We start from the raw sequence: 27406 nt of genomic DNA, 5'->3' as shown, positions 1-27406 counted from the left end.
TATCCTTTGCCAGCTTTTCCTCTTCTACCTGACCCCTGAATGTTGGAGTTCCTCAATGCTTGATCCTGGGCTTTTTTTCTCTATATTCTTCCCTAGGTAGTATCATGCATTTCCACATGGCCTTAAATACATACTAATGTTTCCCAAAAGTATTTATGTATCCTCAGACCTCTTATCTTAACTGCAGATGTGTATATATCCACCTATTTGACACCTCAGACACCTCAAAACCTAATACGTCCAAAATGAGATTGTTAATCCACTCTCCTGCCCAAAAAACCCACAGCAATAACCTGTTCTCTCATCTGCCCAGCTCAGCAAATGGCACCACGACTTCCCCAGTTTTTCAGACAAAGAATCTAGAAATCGGTTCTCAATTTCTCTCCTAAACCACATCAATTGCCAAGTCCTGGCCGTTCTGCCTCCAAAGTATGTCTAAAAACCCATCCATTTCTTCTTATCTCCACTGCATAGTACCACCTTAGCCCAAGCCTAGACTACTTCTCTTCTTCCCTCTAATTCTATCATTGCACAACAGCCACGGTTATCTTTAAAATATAAATATACGTGTATAACATAAATTGGATAATATTAGTTCCACCACTTAAAATGGTTCAAAGGTTTACCACTGTACTTTGGGGGAAAAAAAAAAAATCTAAACCTTATCATGACCTTTTAAATTTCTGTTTAACCAAGGGCTTGCTTACCTCTCTGTCTCTCCCTACGTTACCTCACGCCAGTCTTCCCACCTCTCTCACTATCCAACTTATTTAGTTCCTCAAATTTGTCTCAGGAGCTTTCTTACCGTGGAGCCACTGCACATGCCGTTTCCCCATCTGGAAGACCGCACCCGGTCTTTGTGTGCTGACTCATCTTTCTGATCTCAGCAAGAGTGGCACTGCTTCAAAGTGGTCTTCTATGAATTAAATTAGACCCTCCTATTTTTCATTGGTGGCATAGTGGTTAAGTGCTATGGCTGTTAACCAAGAGGTTGGCAGTTCAAATCCGCCAGGTGCTCCTTGGAAATGCTATGGGGCAGTTCTGCTCTGTCCTGTAGGATCGCTATGAGTCGGAATCGACTCGACAGCACTGGGTTTTTTTGGTTTATTTTTCGTTGTCACAGCACCTTTTAATTTCTTTCAAAACCCTTATCCTAATTTGCCATCATTTGTTACCTTGCTTGTTTTCTGTATTGTCCACTAGGTAATAAACTCCACGAGCGCAGAAATCATATTAATTTTATTCACCTTTGCATTCCTAATGATTAACATAGTGTCTGACACATGGCAGTGCTCACAAAGTATTGAATGAATGAATGAACTAATTCGCTGTTCTACTCCTCTGTTTATTATAGATGATGAGATGGCAGCCTCTCTAAGGCATGATTACATGAATTCTAGTCCTCTCTAATAAGGTCCTTTCTTCCTTTCCCCACACTTTCAGTATCTCCATCTACCACTTTTCCTTTCCCTGTGCCTCAAAAAAGTACATGTTATACTGAGTCTTCATCTGATCTTCCTGCCCTTCTAGCTCTCAGAGTGTTTTTTCTTCTTGCCCTTGCCAGATATTTCAGGCAAATTGCCTTTATGCTTTGCTTCCATTGTATCATATTTTCCCTGCTGAAATTTTGTTTTGCCTCTTCCTTTGCACTTAAATTGCTCTCTGAAATATTACCAGGTAATTGCTTTTTACCAAACCAAAAGCCTTCCCTCAGTCCTTTTTCTCTTTGAGCTCCACGTTGATCACCCTTTCCTTTAAAACATCTCACTTTGGTGATGTCCCTATCTGAGCTTTTTGTCCCTTCTTCCTTATTTTTCTGTCCAACTTTAGACTTTTTCCAAGGCACAGTTTTCTCTTTTCTCTACTCATTTTCACAGCTTTAGGCATCAGTTCTCTGCACATACTCAACACTGACTTTTTACCTGATTTTTCACTTAAACTTTAATCCCCTATCTAGGTATCTCTATCAAAATGGTGAGTTTTTCAGTTAGATGCTTCTTTTCCTGGTTTCTCTACTTATTTTGTTGTTATCCTCATTCTTTTTACTCACTCAAGCTCAAATCCATGAAAATAACTTTACCCCATTTTCCTCATAAATTTATGAGGCTGTACAGCATAGTGGTTAAGAGTGTAGGTCTGGAGCACACTGCCGGGATTCAAATCCTGGCTCTGTGACTGACTCATTGACCCTGGGGAAGTTCCTTAACTTCTCTGTGCCTCAATTTCCTCATCTGTAAAAGGGGGATGGGGTGATAGCACCTACCTCAAGGGTTGTTCTGAAGGCTAAAGAAGTTTGTTAGTATGTATGAAGTCTTTAGAACAGAGTTTGGCATATGGTGAATGCTTAATAAATGCCAGCAATTACTATTATTTTTAAATGTATTTATTACCATGATCATCTTATCTGCTATGTCCTGATAATTCACTCTTGTTATTCAACCTTTTGTTCTCATACTGCCATGTCCCCAGTTAAAACTATAATTATTTCATACTTGAATTATTGTAGTAACCTTATAAGTGGTGCTTTTTTTTTTTTTTTTTTTTAAGAAAACAGTCTCCTTGTGCCAGTCAGTTAAATGTGCATATATCCTATGTGGTGATGATTTTAGCTTAGTTTTCTAGCATTATTTATGTATCGCTAAAATTATGTTTTAGAAAAAAAAAAAAAAACAGGAATAAAGTTTCAGTTCGTTTGACCTTTTCTCTAAAGTTTATTTTGTATTTTTCCACTAGGGGGCAAGACAACGTCATGGGAGTAAAATACTGCTTTAGGGAAAACGACCATGTGGTTATCGCTATGCCATATTTGGAGCATGAGTCCTTTTTGGTGGGTTTGAGTATTTCTTGAGTTTTTATTACCTAAATATTTAATCAAAAACAATTTTATGACTTCATTCATAACTTTATTTTAGGACATTTTGAATTCTCTTTCTTTTCAAGAAGTGCGGGAATATATGTTTAATTTGTTCAGAGCTTTGAAACGCATTCATCAGTTCGGTATTGTTCACCGTGATGTTAAGCCCAGCAATTTTTTATACAATAGGCGCCTGAAAAAGTGAGTATGAAAAGTTACCAGAAAATATTTATACTTGAAGATTGTGGGGACCATGTCTTACTCATAGAGCATACTGAACAGATTATTTATTTCACATTTTCATTGTGATTGGGGAAGAGACATACCGTGAGAAAACAAAATTGTATTAGCAAAGCAGTATGCATATATCGTGCGGCCATACCGTGACTCAGTGGAAATTCACTGAGCTAAAAGTCAGGAGATTTAGAAAGGGTCTAGTTCTATTTGGCCTATGCATGTCTTTTATCTCTGAGCTTCATTTTTGTTTCCTAGTAAATGAGGAGATTGAGCCACGTGATAGCTGATTTTCTGTTTCAACACTAAGTTCTGTTTTTATGTGTATTTTTATGTTGATTATATACATACAGGTATTGTAAGTTGAAAATTACTTAAATATTGCTGTTTATACGGTGGATTGATCATGTTGAGTATGATTAAGAACAGAACTATAACTTACTCTTTTGACTTTTATACCCTGGCTTTTTTCTACCTTCTTTAGTTAAATCAGATTTTAAAACCATAATTTTAGTTTATTTCTTTTAAGCTTTTCAATTAGAATTTACATACTATGATGCCATCTCTGCCACCGCCGGAGAGCGAAGTATTGTGCTTGCATTCCTCTTCTGCCTTATCAGTGGCAGATCATTGGAAAAAGAAAAGATTTATTGGTTTATTGACTGACTGGAATGCATCTTCCCTTAATTTTAACCCTAAAACCAAAAAACCAAACCTTTGCCATCTAGTCGGTTCCAACTCATAAAAGACCCTATAATTAGCTATGAAATGCTTACTTTGCCTGGAAAACTTGTTTTTCTTTTCTTTTTTCAGGGTCTGACAAATTCTTAATTGATCTCCTCAAAAATTACAATTTCTTATGAATATGGTTTGAGAGCATTATGATGTTACTAAAGCTTTGATTGTTATAGGGAAGTAAAATTGCTTAATTTTGTTTCTTAGGTACGCCTTGGTAGACTTTGGTTTGGCCCAAGGAACTCATGATACGAAAATAGAGCTTCTCAAATTTGTCCAGTCTGAAGCTCAGCAGGAAAGTTCTTCACAAAATAAGTCCCACATAATCACAGGAAACAAGATTTCATTGAGTGGCCCGGCACCTAAAGAGCCGGATCAGCAGCCCATCACAAAAACGTCTGTTAAAAGGCCCTACACAAGTGCACAAATTCAGATTAAACAAGGAAAAGATGGAAAGGTTCTGCCTCTTTTATTTCTTAAGTGCTAACACTGTTTCAGAAATGTACTCTTTCATCCAACAGAGGGTGATATAATACTAGGATAGTACTTGCAATTAAAAAAAAAAAAAAATTTTTTTTTTTAACATTTGTTATGTGTTCAGTTGATTAGATTTTCACAAAGTTTGTACTGAATCATTTTGCTTCCTGTTTCAAAACTGAAATTGGTAGATTTATAATATCTTTGTTACCATGTATCACAAAATTAGATGACAAAATTGGAAAATAATCTATTTTCTCTGCATGTTATAAAGTTCAGATTAATTATCCTTTTCAAAAAGAAGCAGTAGCTAATAGGGGAAAAATTCTAAAGTGTCTATCTCCATTTTAGCTGCACAGCAAAATGTAATAATATCCATGCAGGTGTGTTTTTTTTGTTTGTTTTTTTTTTTTAATTTTTTAGGTATATATATTTGTGGGCTATGATAACATTGTATGGGTGTTAAGAGTTCTGTCTAGACTATTTTCTCCTTTCACAGAAGTGTTTTTGGTGCCTGAGAATGACTTGGATGCAGCTGTTTTTGTTTTATGTCACTTAACTCTTTCAAAACTATGGCAGAGTACAGCTGGCAGAAAGTGTTACAGATATAATCCTTATTTTCCTTGTTTTTGTTGGTATTGTAGGAGGGATCTGTAGGCCTTTCTGTCCAGCGCTCTGTTTTTGGAGAAAGAAATTTCAATATACACAGCTCCATTTCACATGAGAGCCCTGCAGTGAAAGTAAGTAATGTAGCTTAATGGTGCAATGATCAGTCAGTCGTACCTTGAAGACCATTTAGGTAATGACTGAGTTAGCATTTATTATCCGCAATTTTTAAAAAGTAGAATTTTGCTTTGGCACAGGGTATTACTGCTTAGAGCATTGAGCTAAACCTTTTGTTTCCCCCAGCTCTTTCCTGAATTGTTCTGGTAGAATTTTTCATCATTTTTGGTTAGCTAACTGTTATTGCTCTTCCACTCAAGGAACATTTAGAACATTAAGGTCTTTTCTCTCATTACTGGCTAGAATGTGAGCTCCCATCGCCTAACACAGCTCTGACACACAGTTAATTGCATAAAAATATTTGTAAATTTAACAAATTGTCATTAGCAGTAGATGTTTCTAAATGTTCTGTGACAGCTAGACTGCATGAGCAACAAATTGAAACTCTGATTTTAGCCAATGTAATTGTGCAGTCTACAGTTCTGAAATGGAGTTAGACACTAGAACGTAACTGTTTTATACTCCTGTAAATATATCAGGAAACTTGCCAATGAAGTATAAGTCAACTATTTACCAAATTAGGACAATTAGTAAATTTTAATGAAACTTTATTCCACAGAAAAACCTTAAAATTTTAATAGAGAACTGTTTTTTTCACAATCATATGGCACATCCAGCAGCTTTAAAAGTGATGCTTCCACTACTGGTTTTTGCCATGGCAGCACTGGAAGGCATGGTAAAAATCATGAAAACAGAAAATGTGACTCTTCTTTTACAGCTTATGAAGCAGTCAAAAACTGTGGATATATTTTCTAGAAAGTTAGCAACAAAAAAGAAGGCTATTTCTACAAAAGTTATGAACAGTGGTGTGATGAGGAAAACTACCACTTCTTGCCCAGCTAACCCAACCTGCGACTGTTACGCAACAGATAAAGTTTGCAGCATATGCCTTTCAAGGTAACGTACTTTGATGGTGCTGTAAAATCACCAGCATATTGTCAGACAAGATTAGAAATTTCATTGAATCTGGTGCGCAGTTGAATAGTTGAGTGAAAGGGAACAGGACAAGTCTGTGAACTACACAGACGCTGATGGCGGAGCTGTACCTTGAAAGACAGATCATAGCTTTTGTCATATGTTGTTCATTTGACATGCACATGCTCTTTGGAAAACACATTTGCTATTATATGCAGATAATTTTGAAAAGGGGAAATAGCTTTTTTGGAACCATACAATCTCACATTTTTCTTGCTGATGTAATCTTTTCTGTTTTTCTTTATTCCTGTCTGTGTGGAATAAACAGAACCAAATAATGGAGCTCCTCTCTCACTCCCACCTCCGACTTTTTGCCTCGTAAATATCTACCTCTCCTTCAAGACTTGGCTTTCATTAAGCCTTTTCTGATTAATTCAATTGCATAAGTGAATAAGTATATCAGTAATTAATCATTCCAAACTGAAATTATTTTTTTATACCTCAGAATACCTATTTTATTTTTCTATTATGGCTCTCATTATCTACTTCCTCTTTTTATGCTTGGAAGTTGGCCTTAAAACTTTTCTGGCATAAAACCAGGGAACTAATGGGGAGGGGGGAGCAAACATAAAATCTAGGATATTCAGCACCCTGGATTATCATTTGCGTTATAATAACTTTAAGTAGATGCCAAGTTAAAATTTACTGTAAACTAAATAAATGTTATTTTTTTAGTCTTAAGTGTTAAACTTTCACATGACTAGAAAAATCTCATTTCTTTATCATAAGGCGGCAACAAGTTGCCCCGAGGGCAGGTACACCAGGATTCAGAGCACCAGAGGTCTTGACCAAGTGCCCTAATCAAACTACAGGTATGCTGCAGTGGAACTACAGAACCTAATTCAAATTGGATTGTCCCAGATATATTTTGTTCCTTGGTCATTGTCTGGTATGACTAATAGTTGTGCTTTTCTACTTTTAATTAAGTTATGCAAGCATGTCTAGCAGTGTGGCGTTCCCGTTTTTGAGATATTACTGTTCTTTATGAAAGTTTCCAATACTAAAATTAGTGTTACTTTCTTTTACATTTGTTTTCTGTAGGTTGCATTTTGTGTATCTGCTTACAAGATGATCTTACCAGGAATTTTGTTAATATCACCTTTGTGGTGGTATATTTAGTAGTTTTTGCAACTTGTTTAAGGCTTAGAGCATTTCATTTGTTTGCATGATACATCAAAAGTCTTCTGTGATGCAGATATTGTTTTGTGTATGATTATATTATTCGACATGGTGAAAACAGTATAATAATGGCATTAGTAGATTTTTGAAAAAGAAAAAAGGTCTTCTTTAGTTTAGAAAGTGGTCATGTAACCAGAACCTAGTAGAGGTCATATTGAGTAGATGATTCCTGCTATTCACTTGGATTATGGGTTTTAAGGAAATGTATTTAGTACATACGTGTTTACTCTGTAAATGATACAAAAATGCATAAGCCAGTCTGCTTGCACTCTAGTCAGGATGCACTCCCAAATTTGGTAATCTGTGGAGTACAATGATAAACTTTTATACAAAGCATTCTAGGGTTAGGTCTAACTAACCTAACCTGAGGGATTATGGAAAGAAATTCATGAAAGAGAAGACCGCCGAGATGAGAATGTAAATTGGTGTGGGAGGTTGGCACTGAGACATGAGCAGCAAAACTCAAGTTCCTCTCAAGAAACAGCATGGTCTAGTCGTGCAGGAGACTAAAAGTTTAGTGTTGCTAGAATATAAGGTACGAGTCCAGGAATGGTGAAAATTAAGCTTGGAGAAAGGGGTAGACAAGGTCAGATCATACTTCTTAAAGAGCTTGGACTATATTCTGTAGGTGTTGGAAAGTTATTCAAGGGAAAGAAATGGCAATGTTGGACTCGAGGTAGATCATTCTGGCAGGTGTGCAGAGAGAGTGTATTTTGGAGAGTGGTGGTCTGCAGTGGTCTAGGTGAGAGATGATAAAAGCCTAAATGAAGTGTTGGTAGTAGGAATGGAAAGGTGAAGGATTGGAGAGGCAGAGCTTGGTGGGTAATTAGATGTGGGATTTTGGGTAAGGGGTGGTGAGAGGAAAAGGCATCTAGGATGTTACCAGATTTCTAGCTTAGGGGACTTAAATGAGTACTAGTAACCAAAATGGAAAATAAAGGAGGTTTAACTGGTTTATAGGGAAAATTAAGGTTGGTTTGAGGAATAATGAGTTTCAGATATTTGTGGGATATCCAGATAGAGATGTCTAGTGGAATGAAAGTAAGTCTGAAGCTCAGGGAAGGTGGGAACGCATTTGGGCTGGAAATACAGTTGCATGTGATCATTATACACATGGTAGTTAAAGGCGTGAGGTGGATGGGGACCCATCAGGGAGAGTATACAGAGAAAGAGGTCAGTACTCTGGGGAGGGAATGTCAGTACTGAAGGCCGGGGAGAAAACATCAAAGGATCAGTCAGAGGTGTAAAGGGAACGAAAAAGGCAGGCGATACAATGGCCAAAGGAGTAGCGCAAATGATTTCATGATGCTGGGAGGTCAACACCTAGGAGAGAATGTCCCCAAAAAGAAGAAAAAAAAGAAGAGCTTTTTTACATGAGGCTGAGCTGGTCCTAATTTTATCTGCCAGAATTGTAGGGATTAGAGTTTCTATAGCAATAGTTGGAGTTAGCACATGATTGAAGAAAAGTTTCTGATGTTCTGTACTTTTCACTGAAATGAAAACTTTTACTACTTATAGTGTATAATTCCTGGGTAGCACCCCAAGTTTTGCCCACATAGCTATTTTTGAATTTCCTTTGATCTTATAAAGTGTGTGTTAGTGTTTTCTAACAATGAAATAGTCTTTTAAACTTACTAGCATGTTACTGAAGAAAGAGAGCATTGTATTTTATATTAAGGATCTAGATCAGGGATTCTCAGGCCTGACTGTGCATTAAAATCACCTGAGGAACTTGGGGTTGAGAATGACATCAGAAATTTTGAAGGTTCTCAGGGTGATTCTAATACATAGTAAAATGAGAACTACTGATTGAGATGATCAAATTGTAGATAAGGGAGTTTTAAAAGTTTGTTTTCTGTTGCAGCAATTGACATGTGGTCTGCAGGTGTCATATTCCTGTCTCTGCTTAGTGGGCGATACCCATTTTACAAAGCAAGCGATGATTTAACTGCTTTGGCTCAAATTATGACTGTTCGTGGATCCAGGGAAACTATCCAGGCTGCTAAGACTTTTGGTAAGCAGTTTTATATTACAGACCAAAAGAAATACCTTTGATTATTTCCTACAAATCACTTGATAAATTATTACAAAATTCTCTCTACAAATAAACATATTCTTATGTCCATAAAGTTCTCTAAACTTAGGGAGAAAGTTTCTCAGTTGGTTGAAAATAAATTGCATTTGTATAAGAAGCCAGTTTAACATTACTTAAAATTTATCTTCATTCTCTACATATAATCCTTCAAACTTATCAGACACAAAGTACTGCATTGCTCCAGTATTTAAAGTTTAGAATTATAGCCTTAAACAAAAGACTAAGGCATAAAATTTTAACTCCCTGTAATTGTGATTTGACATTATTACAGGAATATTTTAATAATAATTTTTTGTGTGTGGGTGTATATTCATTAAGCATCAGGTGCCCTGCTTGGTGTTGAGTATGTAATAGCCCTGGCCTTAAATGATATTAGTCTATACCAACAAGTAAACAGTTAAGTACAACGCAGTATAAAGGACAGCAGTGGGGAAGAGAATAGAATGTGTTATAGTTGTCAGGCTCCTTAGGGTTAGGATAGCAGAAAAGAGAAATGAACAGAATATTTTTACTGAAGTAAGAATATATTGGACATGGGAAGTCATCTCCTTAGCCACATGAGTTCTTGTTTCTCAAGATTAGGATGTGCAGCATACTTCGTAGTGGACCTGAGAATTATCTCAGCCTTGCTCTGGCCAGCAACCTGAACTCTTGTGCCATTCATGTGTTTATTCTCAAGCATAATTATAATTAATATTTTCCAAAGAGTGGATGTCATTGAGTTGGCTTGCAGCCACAGCATATGGAGCACCTCCACGGGACAAAGGTTCAGTGAACCCACCTCATAAGTAGCTGGACTACCTTGTACCCAACCCCAGGATCAGTGGGTCTTAACCAGGGGTACATTTCAAAATTATCTGAGGCACTTCAAGAAATACATATGGTTGTCCCACCCCGCTTCTTCCTGGAAAATGAGATTCAGAAAAATACAGTCTTGAGAAGGGTCAGACTTATTAATTTGAAAAAAAAGTGATTGTGACCAAGAACTACTTCTGGTTAAGAATCACTGCTGGGGACTAATCATCCCTTGCTCGTGCACCAGTGCCATGTAATATACCAGGAAGACTTTGTGGTGATTGTGAAGAAAGGCCCATGATAGAGGCTTACCAGAAAATGTTTCTGTAGCGCAGTGAACGCACGGTTACAGCGTAGATTTTTATCTCGTACCTATCATAAGAAAATTTTGTTTGTGAACAGTAAACTGAAATAATCCAGGCGCGTAAGGAGAAAATGACCGTGAATGAAAAGCATCTTAGAAATGGTGTTCTTACAGAAGTCTGTTTTATTCTCAATTGAGAAAACGTTCATCCAGTATCGAATAACTTTGAGACATTTATGAACATGAAGTTTATCAGCCAACACAAAAGCATTATGTTGAAGAGTTTATATCTCCCCCATCTATAGTCAAAATTACAATGAAGGCCAACAGGGAAAGTACAATTTCTGATACAAAATCCCCCAGGGCAAGCACCATGATAGCAGGCAAGGGCTTTTAGAGATTTACCATCGTAATGCTATTTATCATATTTTAAAAAACAGTATGGCCGTATAGGACTTGTCTGTGCTTTATCAGTATGACTTAATGTAGTTATTTCAGTCAGATCTTACTATAATTTTGGGCTAAGTGCAGAAGACTGCACATTTCGACAACCACAAGCTATAAGTGTCCCCCCGTTATGGTCCAAAGAAATGACATGCCAGAGGTTAGCAGAGCAAGTACTTGTACTTCTCTTGCCTTGTGTCTAACCTGCCTCACTGCCCTGAACCCTTGGAACTGGCCCCATAGTAAATTGTCATTAAGTGCTTCTTGAATTGTGTCAAATAAATTCAAAAGAAAAACCTTGAGCCAAAAAAAAAAAATGCCTGACACATAGTAGCCTGTAACAAGATACTTTTTCATTGGCTGTGTTAGTTTAAATTATTTTCCATGACTGTGTTTAATGAACCCTCTCTTTGGCCATGTAAAAGTATCAAACTAACAAATAATGTAGGCCTCTTAAGTGGGTTGAAGAGATGCTATAACATAAATTGTAAATTATTGCATGACTTCAGAGTAACCTAATAAATGGAGTAAAGCTGTATTACTATTCTCCTCTGGCTATGACTTTCTTTCAGAAAAGAGTAGGTTTAAAAGTAAAAAAGGATTGGCATATTACACCTCAACAAACTTAGTTTTTGGCAATTTGTGTCCTTTGGCCCTTCCCTGCCTGCCCCCCTCCCCCCTTTTTTTTCTGCGTTAGGGTACCAGTCCACTAATCAGGTAACTTTTTATAATCCAAAGTTAGATTTATTGCTTTGTTTACAATTCACATACCCTAGACATTAATCTAAATGCTGTCAACTCATTGATTAGAGCCACGTTTCTGTTTTAAAAAAGAAATATAAGGTGAAAATAATAGCCAATTGACTGTTTGCGTGCTTAACATTTAATTCGTTCAGAAACATTTATTGAGGCCAATAGGGTCGCTGTGAATAGGAATCGACTCCAGTGCAACAGCTGATGGTTAATGGGTGCCAAGTACTGTTCTGAATGTCTGTTCTCACAGTGCTTAAATTTTAATGGGGACTACATAGTGAATATGTTCTGTCAAAGATGAGTGCTCTGAAGAGCGAAGAGGAGGGCACTGCTGTTTTGGGTAGGCTGGTCAGGGACAGCATCTCTGAGCATGTGACATTTGAACAGAGAGAGAGAGTCTGAATAATGCCATTTTGCCCAATCCAGAAAACATTAATTGAGCATCAGTATGTACCAGGCATTGTCCAGGTTTTAGGGGATCAAAGATAAATAAGGCACTCTCTTCAAAGCTCACGGTCTAGTAGGCAAGACAGACATATATCTTATCAATTACAGTGCAGGATAGAAAAGTAGCAATAGAAATCTATAGCAGACGCTTAAAATGATTAACTCAGTCTCTGAGTGTCAGAGGCCTCACAGAGATAATTCTTGAGCTGGGAAGTGATAACGTGTCCTGGGCACACACGGGCACAGGGCCTCCTAGGCAAAGACAGGAGCCACGTAAGCAGAGGCATGTTGTTATTAGGTACTGTCTAGTCGATTTTGACATAAAGGCCTGAGAAAGTGGGGGGAGCTGCAGGCAGCTAAAGGTTAAAGAAGCATAAGATGAAACTGAGGAAGATGGCAAAGTCAAGCAAGTCCCTGACACAGCACAGTACACCACTGCTTTCTACTTAGTGTCATCCACTTTGTTTGCCCTTCAACTATGTTCAAACACAAATACAGCATCTGGCGTGCTATCTCGGTGTACCCAGTGTAGGTGTGCCCATAAAGCACATGGTTGAACTTGCTTGTTTACTATATGAGAGGCTTCTGACATATTCAGATGTTACAATAATAAAAGGCATGTTTTTTGTTTTTGTTTTCTTTTAGGCAAATCAATATTATGTAGCAAAGAAGTCCCAGCACAAGACTTGAGACAACTCTGTGAGAGGCTCCGGGGTATAGATTCTAAAACCCCCAAATTAACAAGTGGTATACAAGGGACTGTTTCTCTTGACCCAGCTTTTTCAGAGACAACTGACCATAAAGCTGCTCACCTCATGCCTACTCCTCAAGCACAGCGCTCCGGGAGTTCATTGCTTAAAGGAGACAGTAATGGCTGTGGAAATCGTTTTGAGGAGGATACTACCAATTTAGAAGGCTGGGATAAGGTACCTGATGAAGCGTACGACCTGCTTGATAAACTTCTAGATCTAAATCCAGCTTCAAGAATAACAGCAGAAGGAGCTTTGTTACATCCATTTTTTAAAGATATGAGCTTATGATTGTAGTTCTTCATTTAATGTCTACTGTTACATATTGTTGCGGGCGGGAGAGATGTGAGTTTTTGTAATAGCTATTAGCTCTTGATTAGATGCCAGGGCAGGTAACATTTTAAAATTTTAATATTTGCTCTCATGGCTGATTCTCAAGTACAGTTCTATATAAAAACTAATGGAAATTTAAGATTACTGAAGGTAACCTGGCATACTTCTTTGGACCAACAACATGATCTTCTTTGAGTTAAATCCACTGGAGTAAAATCGGATTTTTAGTTTCCCTAATTACTTTTCACTGCCATATGCAGAAAAAGGAACAGGTTTAGCCTAGTACGTAGGGGTTCAGGGTGCAAGTCTTAAAATTAATAGATGTAATAGGGGCTAAACGAATCAAAGAACTTAGTTTACTGGTTTTGTAGAGCTATGAACTATGTATACTTTTGGAAAACTCAACTTGGTGCTAGTACTCTAACAATTCTATAGGTAAAGAAGTTAATTTCTTTCCTAGAGGTATGTGTTTTATCTTTTATGAACACTAAAGAAATGAGTAAGAAAATATTGGCCATGGGACAAAATATTGCTTAAAATTGAATTTATCCATTTTAAAGTATTTTATGAAACCACCTTTGTGTGAATTGCCATGTTTTTTTGTAAGAATGGTTTCTGGATTTTGCTTTCCTCTCTACCTCTACCTAATACATTCTCTTTGGAATCTCTAGGTGCTTACCATGAAGTTTCTGGGTGCTTTATTAAATATCACATGTGTTTACAGTTGGGAACTTAAAATGATGAGTACACTGGTTGATAAGGGGAAGCTGCAGGACTAAGGTGAAGATTAATAGTTCAAAATGCTTTTCTTTTTCTCTGAGCGGATGTGTCTTCTCATACCATCTTAGGTATAATTAGGTACCTGTCAAAAGGAAAGGGGAACACAGAATTGAGAGTATTCTTGGAGATTTTTCCTCTGCTTACAGCTATCCAGGTCTCGATCCTGTTTTGACCAAGTTGGTCCTGCTCAGAGAAGGGTGGCTACTGAGTTCTTGGGTGGATTGAGAAGAGAAAAAATGAAGTAAGCAAAGTAGAAAAAGACCTGAGGTAGAGGCTTACGTATTATTTACATTTCAAAATGACATATCAGTGGCAGCATGTCAAACTTATTATGGGAAATAACTCTCTTTGGGAGTGGTTCGGCTGAGAAGTTTTCCTATTTAGTAGAGTATAGAAACAGCTAGAGGACACATAATGTACTCATTTTATTATTTTGAACATTGAAGTCAGTATTTGTATCTAACCTGTTTGATGAGTATAGTGTTCTCAGATAGAGTTTTTGGATTTTGTATATATAAACCATTACCATTGATCTGCTTTGTCTTCTCATGTTGTAATCTTAAAAACAAAACACCTGAATGTTCTTAAATTCATATGTTTAATAAAGTTCATCCTTTTACATTTTTTAAAAAGTGTTGACGACTAGGAGTATTTTCCTTCTGAGGTGAATGAATGCGCTCCAGTGAATAGTGAGTACTAGATTAACAAGTATTGACCTGGCTCAAGAAGTAATATGAAAGATAGGAACAGATTTTTCTATAGAAAAGGTGCTCATTGACTTAATTTAAAGAAGATCTGTCACAGTAGTAGTAAAATAAGCCATTTCAGTAGAAGACAACCCTGGTCAACGTAAAGTCTTTCCTTAGTTGAAGTACTTATAAAAATTTGTGACTCACGGTCAAAATAACATATCCTCAGAAAATTAAAAGGAAGGAAATTTTAACAATACCAAAAGGGAGAAAGGAAGACAATCTCCAAGAAAGTTTAAAATTCAGGGTTGCCATTTCAACTTCTCGTTAATGTCACTTTGAGAATAGAACTTGGGTTGTTATGCGAGGGGGAGGTAAAGAGAGCTCATGTTTAAAAAGACTATCCAGTGTTACAAATTAGTTCCTGGGTAATTTCAGTCCTACTAGATGGAGAATGTTGCCTCAATTTTTAGTGCCGTGTGGATCAAAATTAAAAATTATTAAGGAACTTCCATATTCATGTTCTTCAGACTTTTTATTGTGGTAAATATATATATAACAAATTGCCAATTCAACATTCTTCACATGTACAGTTTAGTGGCGTTGTGTTTATCATGTTCAACCATCACCATTATCTATTCCCAAATTTTCCTCACCCATAACAGTATCCACTAAGCGGAGTCTTCTTTTCTCTCTCCTTTCCTCCTGACCTCCCTCTTCAGACTTTTGAGCCTTCAGAACACTATTTTATAATGACAGATAACTCCCCAAAATATTATGAAAACTCTGGCAAAATAATCATTTCTATGGAAAGATTGATAAGGTAAGTAGTTCATGCCATTTCCTATTATTATGGAAATTCCCGGAATGTTTAGCTTTTTTCCATTGTCAACTTTTTAAGATTTTTGTTGTTCAGACTTTTGAGAGAAAACTAAGGGCGTTTTCATTTAATAAGCCTAGACATTTAGAACTATTAACAAGCTACAAGTACTGGTTTTTGAAACAAGCTGCAGCTTTTTAGCATGTTTAATGAAACTTTTCCTTATAAGGAGATGATTATGGTTGTCTTAATGACCTAAATAAAAATGTGGCTCAAGAACGATTATGCCAAAGAATTAAGCTTATTTCAAAATCTGAACAAAAGCCATCACATGATACGAATATCTTGTTCTTTCTGGCATCTGCATTTTAGGGAAAAAATGATGTTACAAATGTCAGAATATTGATTGCACAAACTTGTGAAACCCGAAAAACTTGTGGGCTTAGGTTTTAGTCATTTCTGCAGTTTATGTAATTTCAGTCCTACACATCATCAAAAAGTTATTTATCTTAAACTGTGGCCAAATTTGACTAGTAATGCTATCTGCCATTGTCTGCAGATGTATCGTTTCCACCCACTTTTGTGCGTGCTGTCTATGGTCTTTAAAGAACACTGTTTAACACCAGGCAGAAATGTCAACTCTTCAGGTTTTTTCCTATGTTCTTAGAACTGATGTTGCTGTTTCCTAGTTTTGTCAATTACTAGTTTTGTCAAATTATGTATCTAAACTGTCATCCTTCCTTGAAAGGTGGATATTATCACCAATGTACCAGATAAGAAATGAAAAGTAGTTAATCCTATTTCAAATTACAGCAAGGTTTTCAACAAAATAACCAAAAAGGTCAGTGCTGAGGTAAGTATTTAGTAAGTAATGACATTTTAGTTATCTAAAGTGAAAAGGCGTGGTCTTAGGAAAGTAATTACAAATTGGGTGAGTAAATTATGAAAGTAAAGTTCAGAATAGAAAAGTGATTGCAAAATAGTTCAAGAGCTAATTTGACCAATGGGAAGAAAATGAAATAAAAGGATGAAATTGTTTTCAACCATTGTTTAGAGTGCTTTAAAAATTTAACAGAACAATATATGGGAAAGAATTCAAAAGGATGAGCAAAATAAAAACTGATTTGGGGAGTGTGTGCATACTTTTTATAAGGCAAAAAAAATGAAAGCCTGACTGCTTAATAAATGAATAGATGTGAATAGTTTAGAATTTCTATTTAAACATTCACTATGCACAAAACAGGAGTCCTGGTAGTGTAGTGGTTAAGTGCTATGGCTGCTAACCAAAAGATCGGCGGTTTGAATCCACCAGCCGCTCCTTGGAAACCCTGTGGAGCAGTTCTACTCTGTCCAGTAGGGTTGCTCTGAGTCAGAATTGACTCCATAGCAATGGGTTTGGTTTGTTTTTTTACGTACAAAATACCCTTTTGTATTTGCCCTTACCCTGAAGCAGATTCAGATCCTGCTGAAGCAATTTTTTGAGGAAAGTATCAAGTTTAGAAAATCGTAATTCTTATGAAGGCAGATTACAAACCCATTGCCATTGAGTTGATTCTGACTCATAGTGACTCTGTAGAACAGTGTAGGACTGCCCCATAGGATTTCCAAGGTTCTAAATCTTTACGGAAGTAGACTGCCACGTCTTTCTCCTGAGAGAAGGCAGATAGTTAAGGGAATAAAGAGCTCATAGATTCATCTCAGTAAAGGTGTGCATCAAGGTGGTATCCTTTCACCATACTTACTCAATTTGTTTGCTGAGCAAATCAAGAAGCTGGACTATATGCAGAAGAACGGGGCATCGGAATTGGAGGTAGACTTACTAACAGCCTGTATATGTAGATGACACAACCTTGCTTGCTGAAAGTGAAAAGGACTTGAAGTACTTAACTGATGAAGGTCAAAGACTACGGCATTCAGTATGAAGTACACCTCAACATAAAGGAAACGAAAGTCCTGAACAACTGGACCAATAAGCAACATCATGATAAATGGAGAAAAGATTGACGTTGTCAAGGATTTCATTTTACACAGATCCGCAATCAACACCCACAAAAGCAATAGCAAGAAATCAAAGGATGCATTACATTGGGCAAATCTGCTCCAGAAGGCCTCTTTAAAGTGTTAAAAAGCAAAGATGTCACTCTAAAGATGTGCCTGATCCAAGCCATGGCGTTTTCAGTTGCCTAATATGCATGCAAAAGCTGGACAATGAATAAGGAAGACCAAAGAAGAATTGATGCCTTTTAATTATAGTGTTGGCAAAGAATATTGAATATACCATGGACTGCCAAAAGAATGAACAAATCTGTTTTGGAATAAATACAGCCAGAGTGCTCATTGGAAATAAGGATGGTGTGACTTCGTCTCACATATTTTGGTCATGTTATCAGGAGGGACCATTTCCTGGAGAAGGACATCATGTTTGGTAGAGGGTCGGGAAAAAAGAGGAAGACCCTCAAGGAGATGAATTGACACAGTGCCTGCAACAATGTGCTCAAGTTTAACGATATTTGTGAGAATGGCACAGGAACAGGTAATGTGTCATTCTCTTGTACATACGGTTGCCATGAGTCAGAACTGACAACAGCACCAAACAACAACAGATTTATCTCTAGAAAAGAACATGGTTGATTAAGAGGAGAGTCAGCGAAGATGAGGGAGGCCCTTGGTTAGGTGGATTGACAGAGTGGCAAAACAATGGACTCTGACAGCAACAATCATGAGGATGGTGCTGGACCTGGCAAAGTTTCGTTCTGTGATACATAAGGTCACTGTGATTCAGAACCTACCCTGTGATAACCAACAAGATTCATCTCGAATTCTAAAATCGGAAGAGGCCAATGTGACTCCCTTTAGGAGGAAACCAAGAAAATGAATCAAGGGATGGAGCTTTGTCATCCTGAAATCAGAAGGGTAATAACTAAAAGTGTCAACTGTGGGAGTGCATAGCACCAACCAGAAAACGAAAGATCAATATGATAAATCCTCTCCTTTCTAATCAGATTTTTTTGCATATGTACCTTATCTGTGTTTCACTAATGGTGTGTTTTGTATGTATGTGTTTAATTATGTACTTGCCCTTTGTGTAAATTCCTTCTGTAACTTCTCCAAAGACTAGCATATAATGATCCAGGAATGACTCCAACTATGATGAGACCAAGAAAGCAAATCAGAAACAAATGTATGGCTCTACAGTCTCACATTACTGTTACTTTAAAAAGAAAAAATATATATATATTTTTTTGTTACTTTAGCCTTGTCCTTAAGGAGCAGGGGAATGAGGAATTCAGCCACCCCTGGGTTTCTCTGGACATTGTTCTTAATGCTTTCCTTACCCAGTAGAAGTTTGTTTCTTCCGTCATGTTGCTGATCACTATCTTCCTACACTCAAATGTTCTGATCAAAAGCAAAGCCAGCCACAGTGCATGTATATGTATATGAATAATCGTTAGATCAGTATTAGCAATACCGTTTTACAGTTTTCTCCAAGATTTGTGAAACGAATGCCTGGTGTTCTGTGTGTGTCCTTTTAGTCATTTTAATTTGTTATTTTAAATGGCCATATCAATGTGTGCTCCTTGTAAAAAGGAAACTTGTTATCAATTTTATGTTAAAAAGTTTTGAACACCAGCTTTATTCATAATTGCCAAAAATTAGATGTCCCTTGATAGGAACGGATAAACAAAAATCCATACAATCAGGTGTTATTCAGCAATAAAAAGAAATGAGCTGTCAAGCTGTGAAAAGACATGGATGAATCTTAAATATGAATTGCTAAGTGAAAGAAGCCAGGCCAAGAAAACTACATACTGTATAATTCCAATTATATGACCTTCTGGAAAAGGCAAAACTATAGAGATACTAAAAAGATCAGTAGTTTCCGGTGGACCAAAGGGAAAAGGGGAGATGAATAGGTGGCACACAGGGTGTTCTTAGGGCGATGAAACTATTATGTATGATACTTGTAATGGTGGGTACATGACATTATGCATTTGTCAAAACTCATAGGACTGTACAACACAAAGATCGTTTACCTGGCATTTATTGAGTGGGTGCTCAATAACTATTTGTTCAGTGAATACATTTAAGTTACATTTCATTTGCTTTCTTGGGAAAATGTTAAGCCAAATGCTTCTCTTAGCAAGGATGCCTGTTTTCCTAGGTGTGGAATATTTTCTTTGATTGAGGGTGGCACCAAATGGTAAGAAAGGTGAAATGCCTCATTTCTCTTACATAATCTCTTTTCAGTAACCCCCTCCAATAAAAATGTAATTTAAATGAAGGCAAAACTCTGACTCACGCTTTAGGCCTAGAGTAGCCCTCATGGGATCTTTAAGTACTGACCTGATGGACTTTGTAGTTCCATTACCTAGAATGCATATCCCAAATTTATTCATTCTTATAAGGCCATCAGAAGTCCCTCCTCATTCCACAAAGATTTGTTGTTGTTAGCTGCTGTAATCCTGTGTACAACAGAACAAAACACTGCCTAGTCCTACCTCATCATCTCAGTCATTATGTTTGAAAACATTGTTGGAGCTACTGTTAGTCCATCTCATTGAGGCTCTGCCTCTTTTTTGCTGACCCTCTACCAAACATGATGCCCTTCTCCGGGGACTGGTCCCTCCTGATAACATGTTCAAAGTACGTGAGATGAAGTCTTGCTAGCCTCACTTCCAGGGAGCATTCTGGCTACACTTCCAGGACAGACATGTTCGTTCTTCTGGCAGTCTGTGGTATATTCAGTGTTCTTCACCAACACCGTAATTCAATTCTTCAGTCTTCCTCATTCATTGTCCAGCTTTCACATGCATATGAGGTGATTGAAACATACCATGGCTTGGGTCAGGTGCACCTTAGTCATCAAAGTGACTGCTTTTTAACACTTAAAAAAAGTCTTTTGCTGCGGAGTTGCCCAATACAATGCATTGTTTGATTCCTTGACTACTGCTTCCAAGGATGTTGATGGTAGATCCAAGTAAAATGAAATCCTTGACAACGTCAGTGTTTTCTCCATTTATTATGATGTTGCTTATTGGTCCAGTTGTGAGGATTTTTGTTTTCTTTATGTTGAGGTGTAATCTACACAAGGCTGTAGTCTTTAATCTTCATCAATAAGTGCTTCAAGTCACCTTCACTTTCGCAGGGATGGTTGTGTCATCTGCATATTGCAGGTTGTTAATGAGTCTTCCACCAATCCTGATGCTACATTCTTCTTCATATAATCCAGTTTTTCGGGTTATTTGTTCAGGATACAGATTGAATAAGTATGGTGAAAGGATGCAACCTGGATGCACACCTTTCTTGATTTTAAACCATTCAGTATCCCCTTGCTCTGTTCAAATGACTACTGCTTGGTCTATGTACAGGTTCCTCATGAACACAATGAAGTGTTACAGAATTCCCATTCTTCCCAATATTATCCATAATTTGTTATGATCCACACAGCCAAATGCCTTTAAATGGTCAATAAAACACAGGTAAATACATTTCTGGTATTCTCCGCTTTCAGCCAAGATCCATCTGACAACAGCAATGATATCCCTTGTTCCATGCCCTCTTCTGCATCTGGCTTGAATTTCTGGCAGTTTGCTGTTGAGGTACTGCTGCAACCACTTTTGAATGATCTTCAGCAAAATTCTACTGGTGTGTGATATTAATGAGATTGATAATTTCCACATTCTGTTGGATCACCTTTCTTTGGAGTGGGCACAAATATGGATCTCTTTGAGTTGGTTGGCCAGGTAACTGTCTTCCAAATTTCTTGGCATAGACGAGTGTGCACCTCCAGCACTGCGTGCATTTGTTGAAGTGTCTCAATTGGTATTCTGTCATTTCCTGGAGACTTGTTTTTCAACAATGCCTTCAGTGCAACTTGGACCTCTTCCTTCATTACCTTTGGTTCTTGATCATATGCTACCTCCTGAAATGGTTGAATGTCGACTAATTCTTTTTGGGATGGTGACTGTGTATTCCTTCCATCTGCTTTTGATGTTTCCTGCATCATTCAATGTTTTGCCCATAGAATCCTTCAAAATTACAATTCGGGTTTGAATTTTTTCTTCAGTTCTTTCACCTTGAGAAGTGCCAAGGATGTTCTTCCCTTTTGGTTTTCTAACTCCAGGTCTTTGCACATAATATTTTACTTTGTCTCCTTGAGCTGCCCTTTCAAATCTTCTATTCAGCTCTTTTACTTCATTTCTTCTGTTCGCTTAACTACTTACATTCAAGAGCAAGTTTTAGAGTCTCTTCTGACATCCCTTTTGACCTTTTCTTTCTTTCTTGTCTTTTTAATGACCTTTTGCTTCCTTCATGTATGATGTCCTTGATGTCTTCCCACAATTCATCTGGTCTTCAGTCATTAGTTTTCAGTGTGTCAAACCTATTCTTGAGATGGATACACTCAAGGCATTTCGACTCTCGTGGACTGGTTTCAGTTTTCTTCAGCTTCAACTTAAACTTGCATGTAAGCAGTTGATCTGTTCTGCTGTCAGTCCCTGGCCTTGTTATGACTGATGATATTGAGTATTTCCATCGTCTCTTTCCACAGATATAGTCAGTTTGATTCCTTTGTTCTCTATCCAGTGAGGTCCACATGTATAGTCATTTATATTGAAAAAAGATATTTGCAGCAAAAAAGTCATTGGTCTTGCAAAATTCTATCATGTGATCTCTGACATTTCTATCACCAAGGCCATATTTTCCAACTACCAATCCTTCTTTTTCAACTTTTGCATTCCAATCACCAATAATTATCAATGCATCTTCATTTCATGTTTGATCAATTTCAGGCTGCAGAAGTTTTGGTAAAAATCTTCAGTTTCTTCATCTTGGGCCTTAGTTGTTGGTGCATAAATTTGAATAATAGTTGTATTAACTGATCTTCCTTATAGGTGTATGGATATTATCCTATCACTGACAGTGTCGTACTGCAGGAGATCTTGGTATGTTCTTATTGATGATGAATGTGATGCTATTCCTTTTCAGCTTTTGTCATTCCCAGAATAGTAGACCATATGATTGTCTGATTCAAAATGGCCAATACCAGTCCATTACAGCTCGCTAATGCCTAGGATGTCGATCTTTATGCATTCCATTTCATTTTTGACAGCTTTCAATTTTTTGGATTCATACTTCATAATCCAGGTTCCAATTACTAATGGATGATTCCAGCTGTTTCTCCTCACTTTGAGTCATGCCACATCAGCAGATGAACGTCCCAAAAGCATGGCTCTATCATTGTCATTAAGGTCAACTCTACTTTGAGGAAGCAGCTCTTCCCCAGTAGTATTTCGAGTGCCTTCCAACCTGGAGGGTTCATCTTCTTCACTGTATCAGACAATGTTCTGCTGCTATTTATAAGGTTTTGACGTGTCTGTCAGTTTGTTGTACTGTGGTGGCTTGCATGTTGCTGTGATGCTGGAAGCTTTGCCACTGGTATTTCAAATACCAGCAGGGTCGTCCTTGGTGGACAGTCCTCAGTGGAGCTTCCAGACTAAGACAGACTAGGAAGGAAGGACCTTGCAGTCTACTTCTGGAAAACATTGGCCAGTGAAAACCTTATGAATAGCTACTAAAGCTTACTTTAGCTCAAATGATTCATCCCTTTATCTCCTGTACACAGATTATACACTTCTGGGAGGTACAGATGACGTTTTAAATTCCTCACAGTTCCATCACTACGTTAGTGACTCAAGTAAGCAGTCAAAACTTTGAGGTTGACTAAGAACCTGACAGAAGGGGGTATTTTGAAGCCTCCTCAGAGTAATGATAAGGAAAGCCTGCGTTACTTTATTATTATTAAATATCTACAAGATTACACTTTTTCCCTTGTTGATTGTCCTAAAACTTCGCAGCACCCCAACTCCATCGCATCTATATCAGTTCTAATTTGTCTCTACTCCAATTCGCTGCTGCTCCATTCCCACTGCCTGACCACAATGGAGACAGAACAGCTGGTAGACATTCGATCTGTAATAACCCTTCAGATTCTTGTAGAAGAGGTGGGTGAGCCAAAGTTTCATAACTCTGAACTATAGTCATGTTTTCAGCTCCTGTGTGCCAGGCACCATAACAATTTAAAAATCAATTTGTTTTAAGGACTTAATAAGTATGTATAAAACAGTGTAGAAAAGGGAAAGTAGTGTATACAAACTTGAGTATGCTTTGCTAATGGGATTCATCTTCATACAGGCAGGACCCTGTTCATCTTGGATTTTTTTCTTTTTGAAACTACTTCAATTGCAAAAATGTCAGTCCTCACTGATGTGTTCTGGGAATTCCAACATTTCTGCATCCAAGTAGCATTTCTAAGAATGCCCCTTAACTAGAAGTAGTATGAAATTGTTGAAAATGCCTTCCAGTATGTTCATTATAATATGTGGCATCTGAAGCTATCTTTGGTTTTGGAACCGGCTATTTTATGTATACTATTGAGTAAAATGGAGATTTTTCCAATGAATTTGAGTACTAAGTTGAGCTTTAAGTATTTTCATTGAGGTTCTCAAATTTAAAAGTATAGATGTCACAACTGGGGAACATTTTTATGCCTCCTTACTCACCCTTTGTTGATTAAAAAATAAGCCCTGATGCGAGGCAACGTGATGTGAGTCAGCCACAACTGGCTCTTCCCTGTATGGTGAGCCTCAGTTTCCTCAACTACAAAATGGAGTTTATATGCCTGCCCCACTGTTTTGAGGAGTAAATGAGATTATGCATGCTACTATCATTTGTTGGCAGTAGGTAATTGTTTCCCTTCTCTCCTTCCTTTCTTCCCCTGACTTCCCCTTCACCTCCCCCTACAGGGAAACAGTGCCTGAGAATATTCTCACACATTTCTTTTTTAGCTTTTTTTTCCCCCCAGGACTTTTAAACATTGAGTGAAAAGTTGCAGTACTGTTGAGCCTGACACTACAGGAATGCTTATTTTTTTACCAATCGTGATGCCACCAGATGGCAGGAGTCCCTTTGGCATGTCCTATGAGGAGGCTGTCCACACGTTTGGACTAATGTATATAGTAAAGCTAGTAAGAGAGAAAACAAAATACACCAAAAAACTGGCCCTGTTATCTCCTATCATACCTGTTGTGACACTTACCAAAAAAAACCAAAACATTGCCGTCGAGTCTATTCTGACTCACAGTGACCATTTAGGACAGGGTAGAACTGCCCCGTAGGGTTCCCTAGGCTGTAATCTTTACAGAAGCAGACTGCCTCATCTTTCTCCCCCTGAGCAGCTGGTGGGTTCAAACCGCCAACCTTTTGGTTAGCAGCCAGGTGCTTAACCACTGTGGCACCAGCACTCCTGTTGTGGCACTTAGAACACTAAATTATCAGTGCTTTAGTTGACTATCACCTGTACTGTAAGCTCCAAGACAACAAGACTCATGTCTATTTCATAGACTATTGTATCTCCAGATCCTAAATAAATAATAGGTCCTCAATAAATACTGTTGGAAAATAAGCACATGACGCTATAATATATATACATATATACGTGTATGTGTACACACACAGGATGACTGGTGATACAATTTTTTTTTCAGGAGCTCAGGGAAGGGGAGAGAGCAGAGATCTAGACTAGGTTTCCTTTTGCTATAATAGCATTTGTGCTTTCAGGGTCAAATGGGCTTGATAGAAACTTTACAATATATCTTATGTCAGTATGAATTTTCAGTGAGTGAGCTAACTTTACGATCAATGAAACATGTTTTGCAGAGTAAGGATTTGGCGAGGCCACGAAGGATTGAAGACATAGGAAAGATGATTGTGACCAGTCATCTGGTGACTAAGCAGAGATGGTGTCATAAAAATGTGCAACAGGAGAACTTACATGGATGGGTTCATATAGTTAACTGAGAAAGGCTGAGGTGTAACATTTAGAAAAAGACTCACAGACTTGAGCACGAGGAGCACTTCTGAAGCTGCACTCTGGGTCTTGAGCAGCAATTGATGCTCACATACAGGAATGTCAGAGGCTTCCTCTGCAAAGGCCCCAAGATAAATGGACAGCCGGCTCTAGCCAGGGTCTCTCAGAGACAAGAGGGGCCCAGGTCACCTTCATGTTTTAAGGATCCCAACTTTTTTTTTTTTTTTTAAATATAGCAAAGTATGTTTAAAAAGAGTAATTTAAAATATTTTCATTTAATAAATACCTTTTACAATAATTTAGGATCCCAATAAAAAGAAGAATGAAATGACAAAGTAGGTTTACAAAAATTATGATAGGTTTTAAATATTGTCATTTAATGAACACCTTTGATACATAATTTACCATGAGTTTATGTATTAATGAGTTAATGTAATTGCCATAAGCAATTGTTGATCCCGTTTTTAGGCCTAGAAGAGCAACAGTTTCATTGAGTTCAACCTAATATAACCTCATTTTGAGATAAATGTCAGAAGTCTAACTTGAGGAACAAGCCAGGTGCACCTCTGTCCACCCTCACTGCCCCCAAACTGACAATAACTTTAAGGTTAGGAGCGCCTCTGCTCTACGTAAGCATGAACTCTCAATCTCCGAAACAAAAGGGTTCTAAGCTCTCTGACCCAGGGGTGGAGGCTGAACACCTGGCCAAGGGAAAGCTAAATTCTAGAGACAAGTCTGTGTTCTATCTAAGGCTGGGAAGATATCTGGTATATCAAGTACTGGAGGCATCCCTCCTGAGTTCCCAAGTTGAAGAAAATGCCGCAGTTCCCGACATACGGTATTGTTGGTTTCCATCGAGTTTAGTCCAACTCATGGTGACCCTCTGTCGGAATAAAACTGCTACATAAGGTTTTCAAGACTGTGATCTTCCAGAAGATCCCCAGGGCTGTCTTCTGAGGCACCTCTGTGTGGGTTCAAACTGACAACATCTTGGCTAGTCGCAGCGCACTTAACCTTTTGCAACACCCAGGGACTCCTCTGACACGTTGTTGTCGTCGTGTGCCATCAAGTCAATTCCAGCTCACAGCATCTCTATTTGACAGTATAACTGCCCTGTAGGGTTTCCTAAGCTGTAATTTTTACAGGAGCAGATCACCAGGCCTTTTCTCCCATGGAGCCAGTGGTGGGTTCAAACTGACAACCTTTTGGTCAGCAGCTGAGTGCTTAACCATTGCACCATCAGGGCTCTTTCTGACACATTATAGGTCTACAAAAATATTGACTAACTCATTTCCTCCCTCACTGAACTGATCACTTCCCTGCTTCCTACTGCCAAAGATGGGATTGATTTTTTGTTTTTTAATCGTTTTTGTTTTTTAACTTACTCTCCTCCACTTCAATAGCGAAAACACTGCTAAACAACTTCAGGGTCTTTCGTTTCCCTTTCCCCTGCTCCTGAACAAACATCCTTCTCCTCCTCCATCTTCTCTCTCTGTTGCATCAGCCTTTCCTTCGTCTGCATCCCCACTCTACCCCTGCCTCATCCTGTGGCTCCAGTAACTACTGACTTAGAAACAAGCCAAAAGGGCCAGTAGAGAGTAAGCTGATTGTGGACCTTGTGAGGCCATGGGGTGCACCTTTGGTGCTCTCCATAAAGCAAAGTTGTTTTGATAACCCCAGTGGGACCAAGATGTTTAAATTCTTTCTCTCACTCTCACTACCACAACGTGATGTGGATCCAAACATGTTGCAACAGCATGGTGTTGGGCCTGCAGCTCTCGAGTTATGAAATGTTGCCACAATCGCTCCTTGTACAGTGATGTTATCAGTGAAGAAATTTAGCCTTAGCTTTACCAACAACAAATCTATAGTGCTTTCTCTCATCTGTGTCCACAGCTCTCCAGAAATTTCTCCCTGATTGAGTAAGCATCTGCAATCTTTGTGGGAGTATAGATAGGACTCCTCTGGCAATTCCCTTTTTCCTTCCCAGATACCACGTTCACACAGTTCCTCCAAGTGGGGGCTTAGCAGTGGTGCCTAAATCCCCTGAACCTGACACTTCCCTAGTTGCAGGTTTAAGGGGTGGCAGATG

At 38.0% G+C, this 27406-nt stretch overlaps 1 protein-coding gene across 3 annotated transcripts in view; it reads left to right on the top strand.

Annotated features, from left to right (window-relative positions):
- CDC7 (cell division cycle 7) overlaps positions 1 to 27117 on the top strand; it is a 48563-nt gene extending 21446 nt beyond the window's left edge. For 2 of the 3 annotated variants that reach the window (XM_003418434.4, XM_010598115.3), the window contains exons 5-12: positions 2734 to 2827; positions 2913 to 3055; positions 4031 to 4280; positions 4945 to 5040; positions 5802 to 5980; positions 6788 to 6870; positions 9102 to 9251; positions 12721 to 27116. In XM_003418434.4, coding sequence (XP_003418482.1) covers positions 2734 to 2827; positions 2913 to 3055; positions 4031 to 4280; positions 4945 to 5040; positions 5802 to 5980; positions 6788 to 6870; positions 9102 to 9251; positions 12721 to 13115 — 1390 coding nt within the window. In that variant the 3' untranslated portion in view covers positions 13116 to 27116. Of the gene's footprint in view, positions 1 to 2733; positions 2828 to 2912; positions 3056 to 4030; positions 4281 to 4944; positions 5041 to 5801; positions 5981 to 6787; positions 6871 to 9101; positions 9252 to 12720 lie in introns of all 3 variants that reach the window. The other variant, XM_064282299.1, reaches the window with a different exon arrangement.
- The last annotated feature ends 289 nt before the right edge of the window (positions 27118 to 27406 follow it).

Source organism: Loxodonta africana, chromosome 3 (assembly GCF_030014295.1).
Source record: "Loxodonta africana isolate mLoxAfr1 chromosome 3, mLoxAfr1.hap2, whole genome shotgun sequence".
NCBI classification, from domain to species: Eukaryota; Metazoa; Chordata; class Mammalia; order Proboscidea; family Elephantidae; genus Loxodonta; species Loxodonta africana.
The sequence above is the reverse complement of the archived record's forward strand: the minus strand, read 5'-3'. Positions and strand labels throughout refer to the sequence as shown.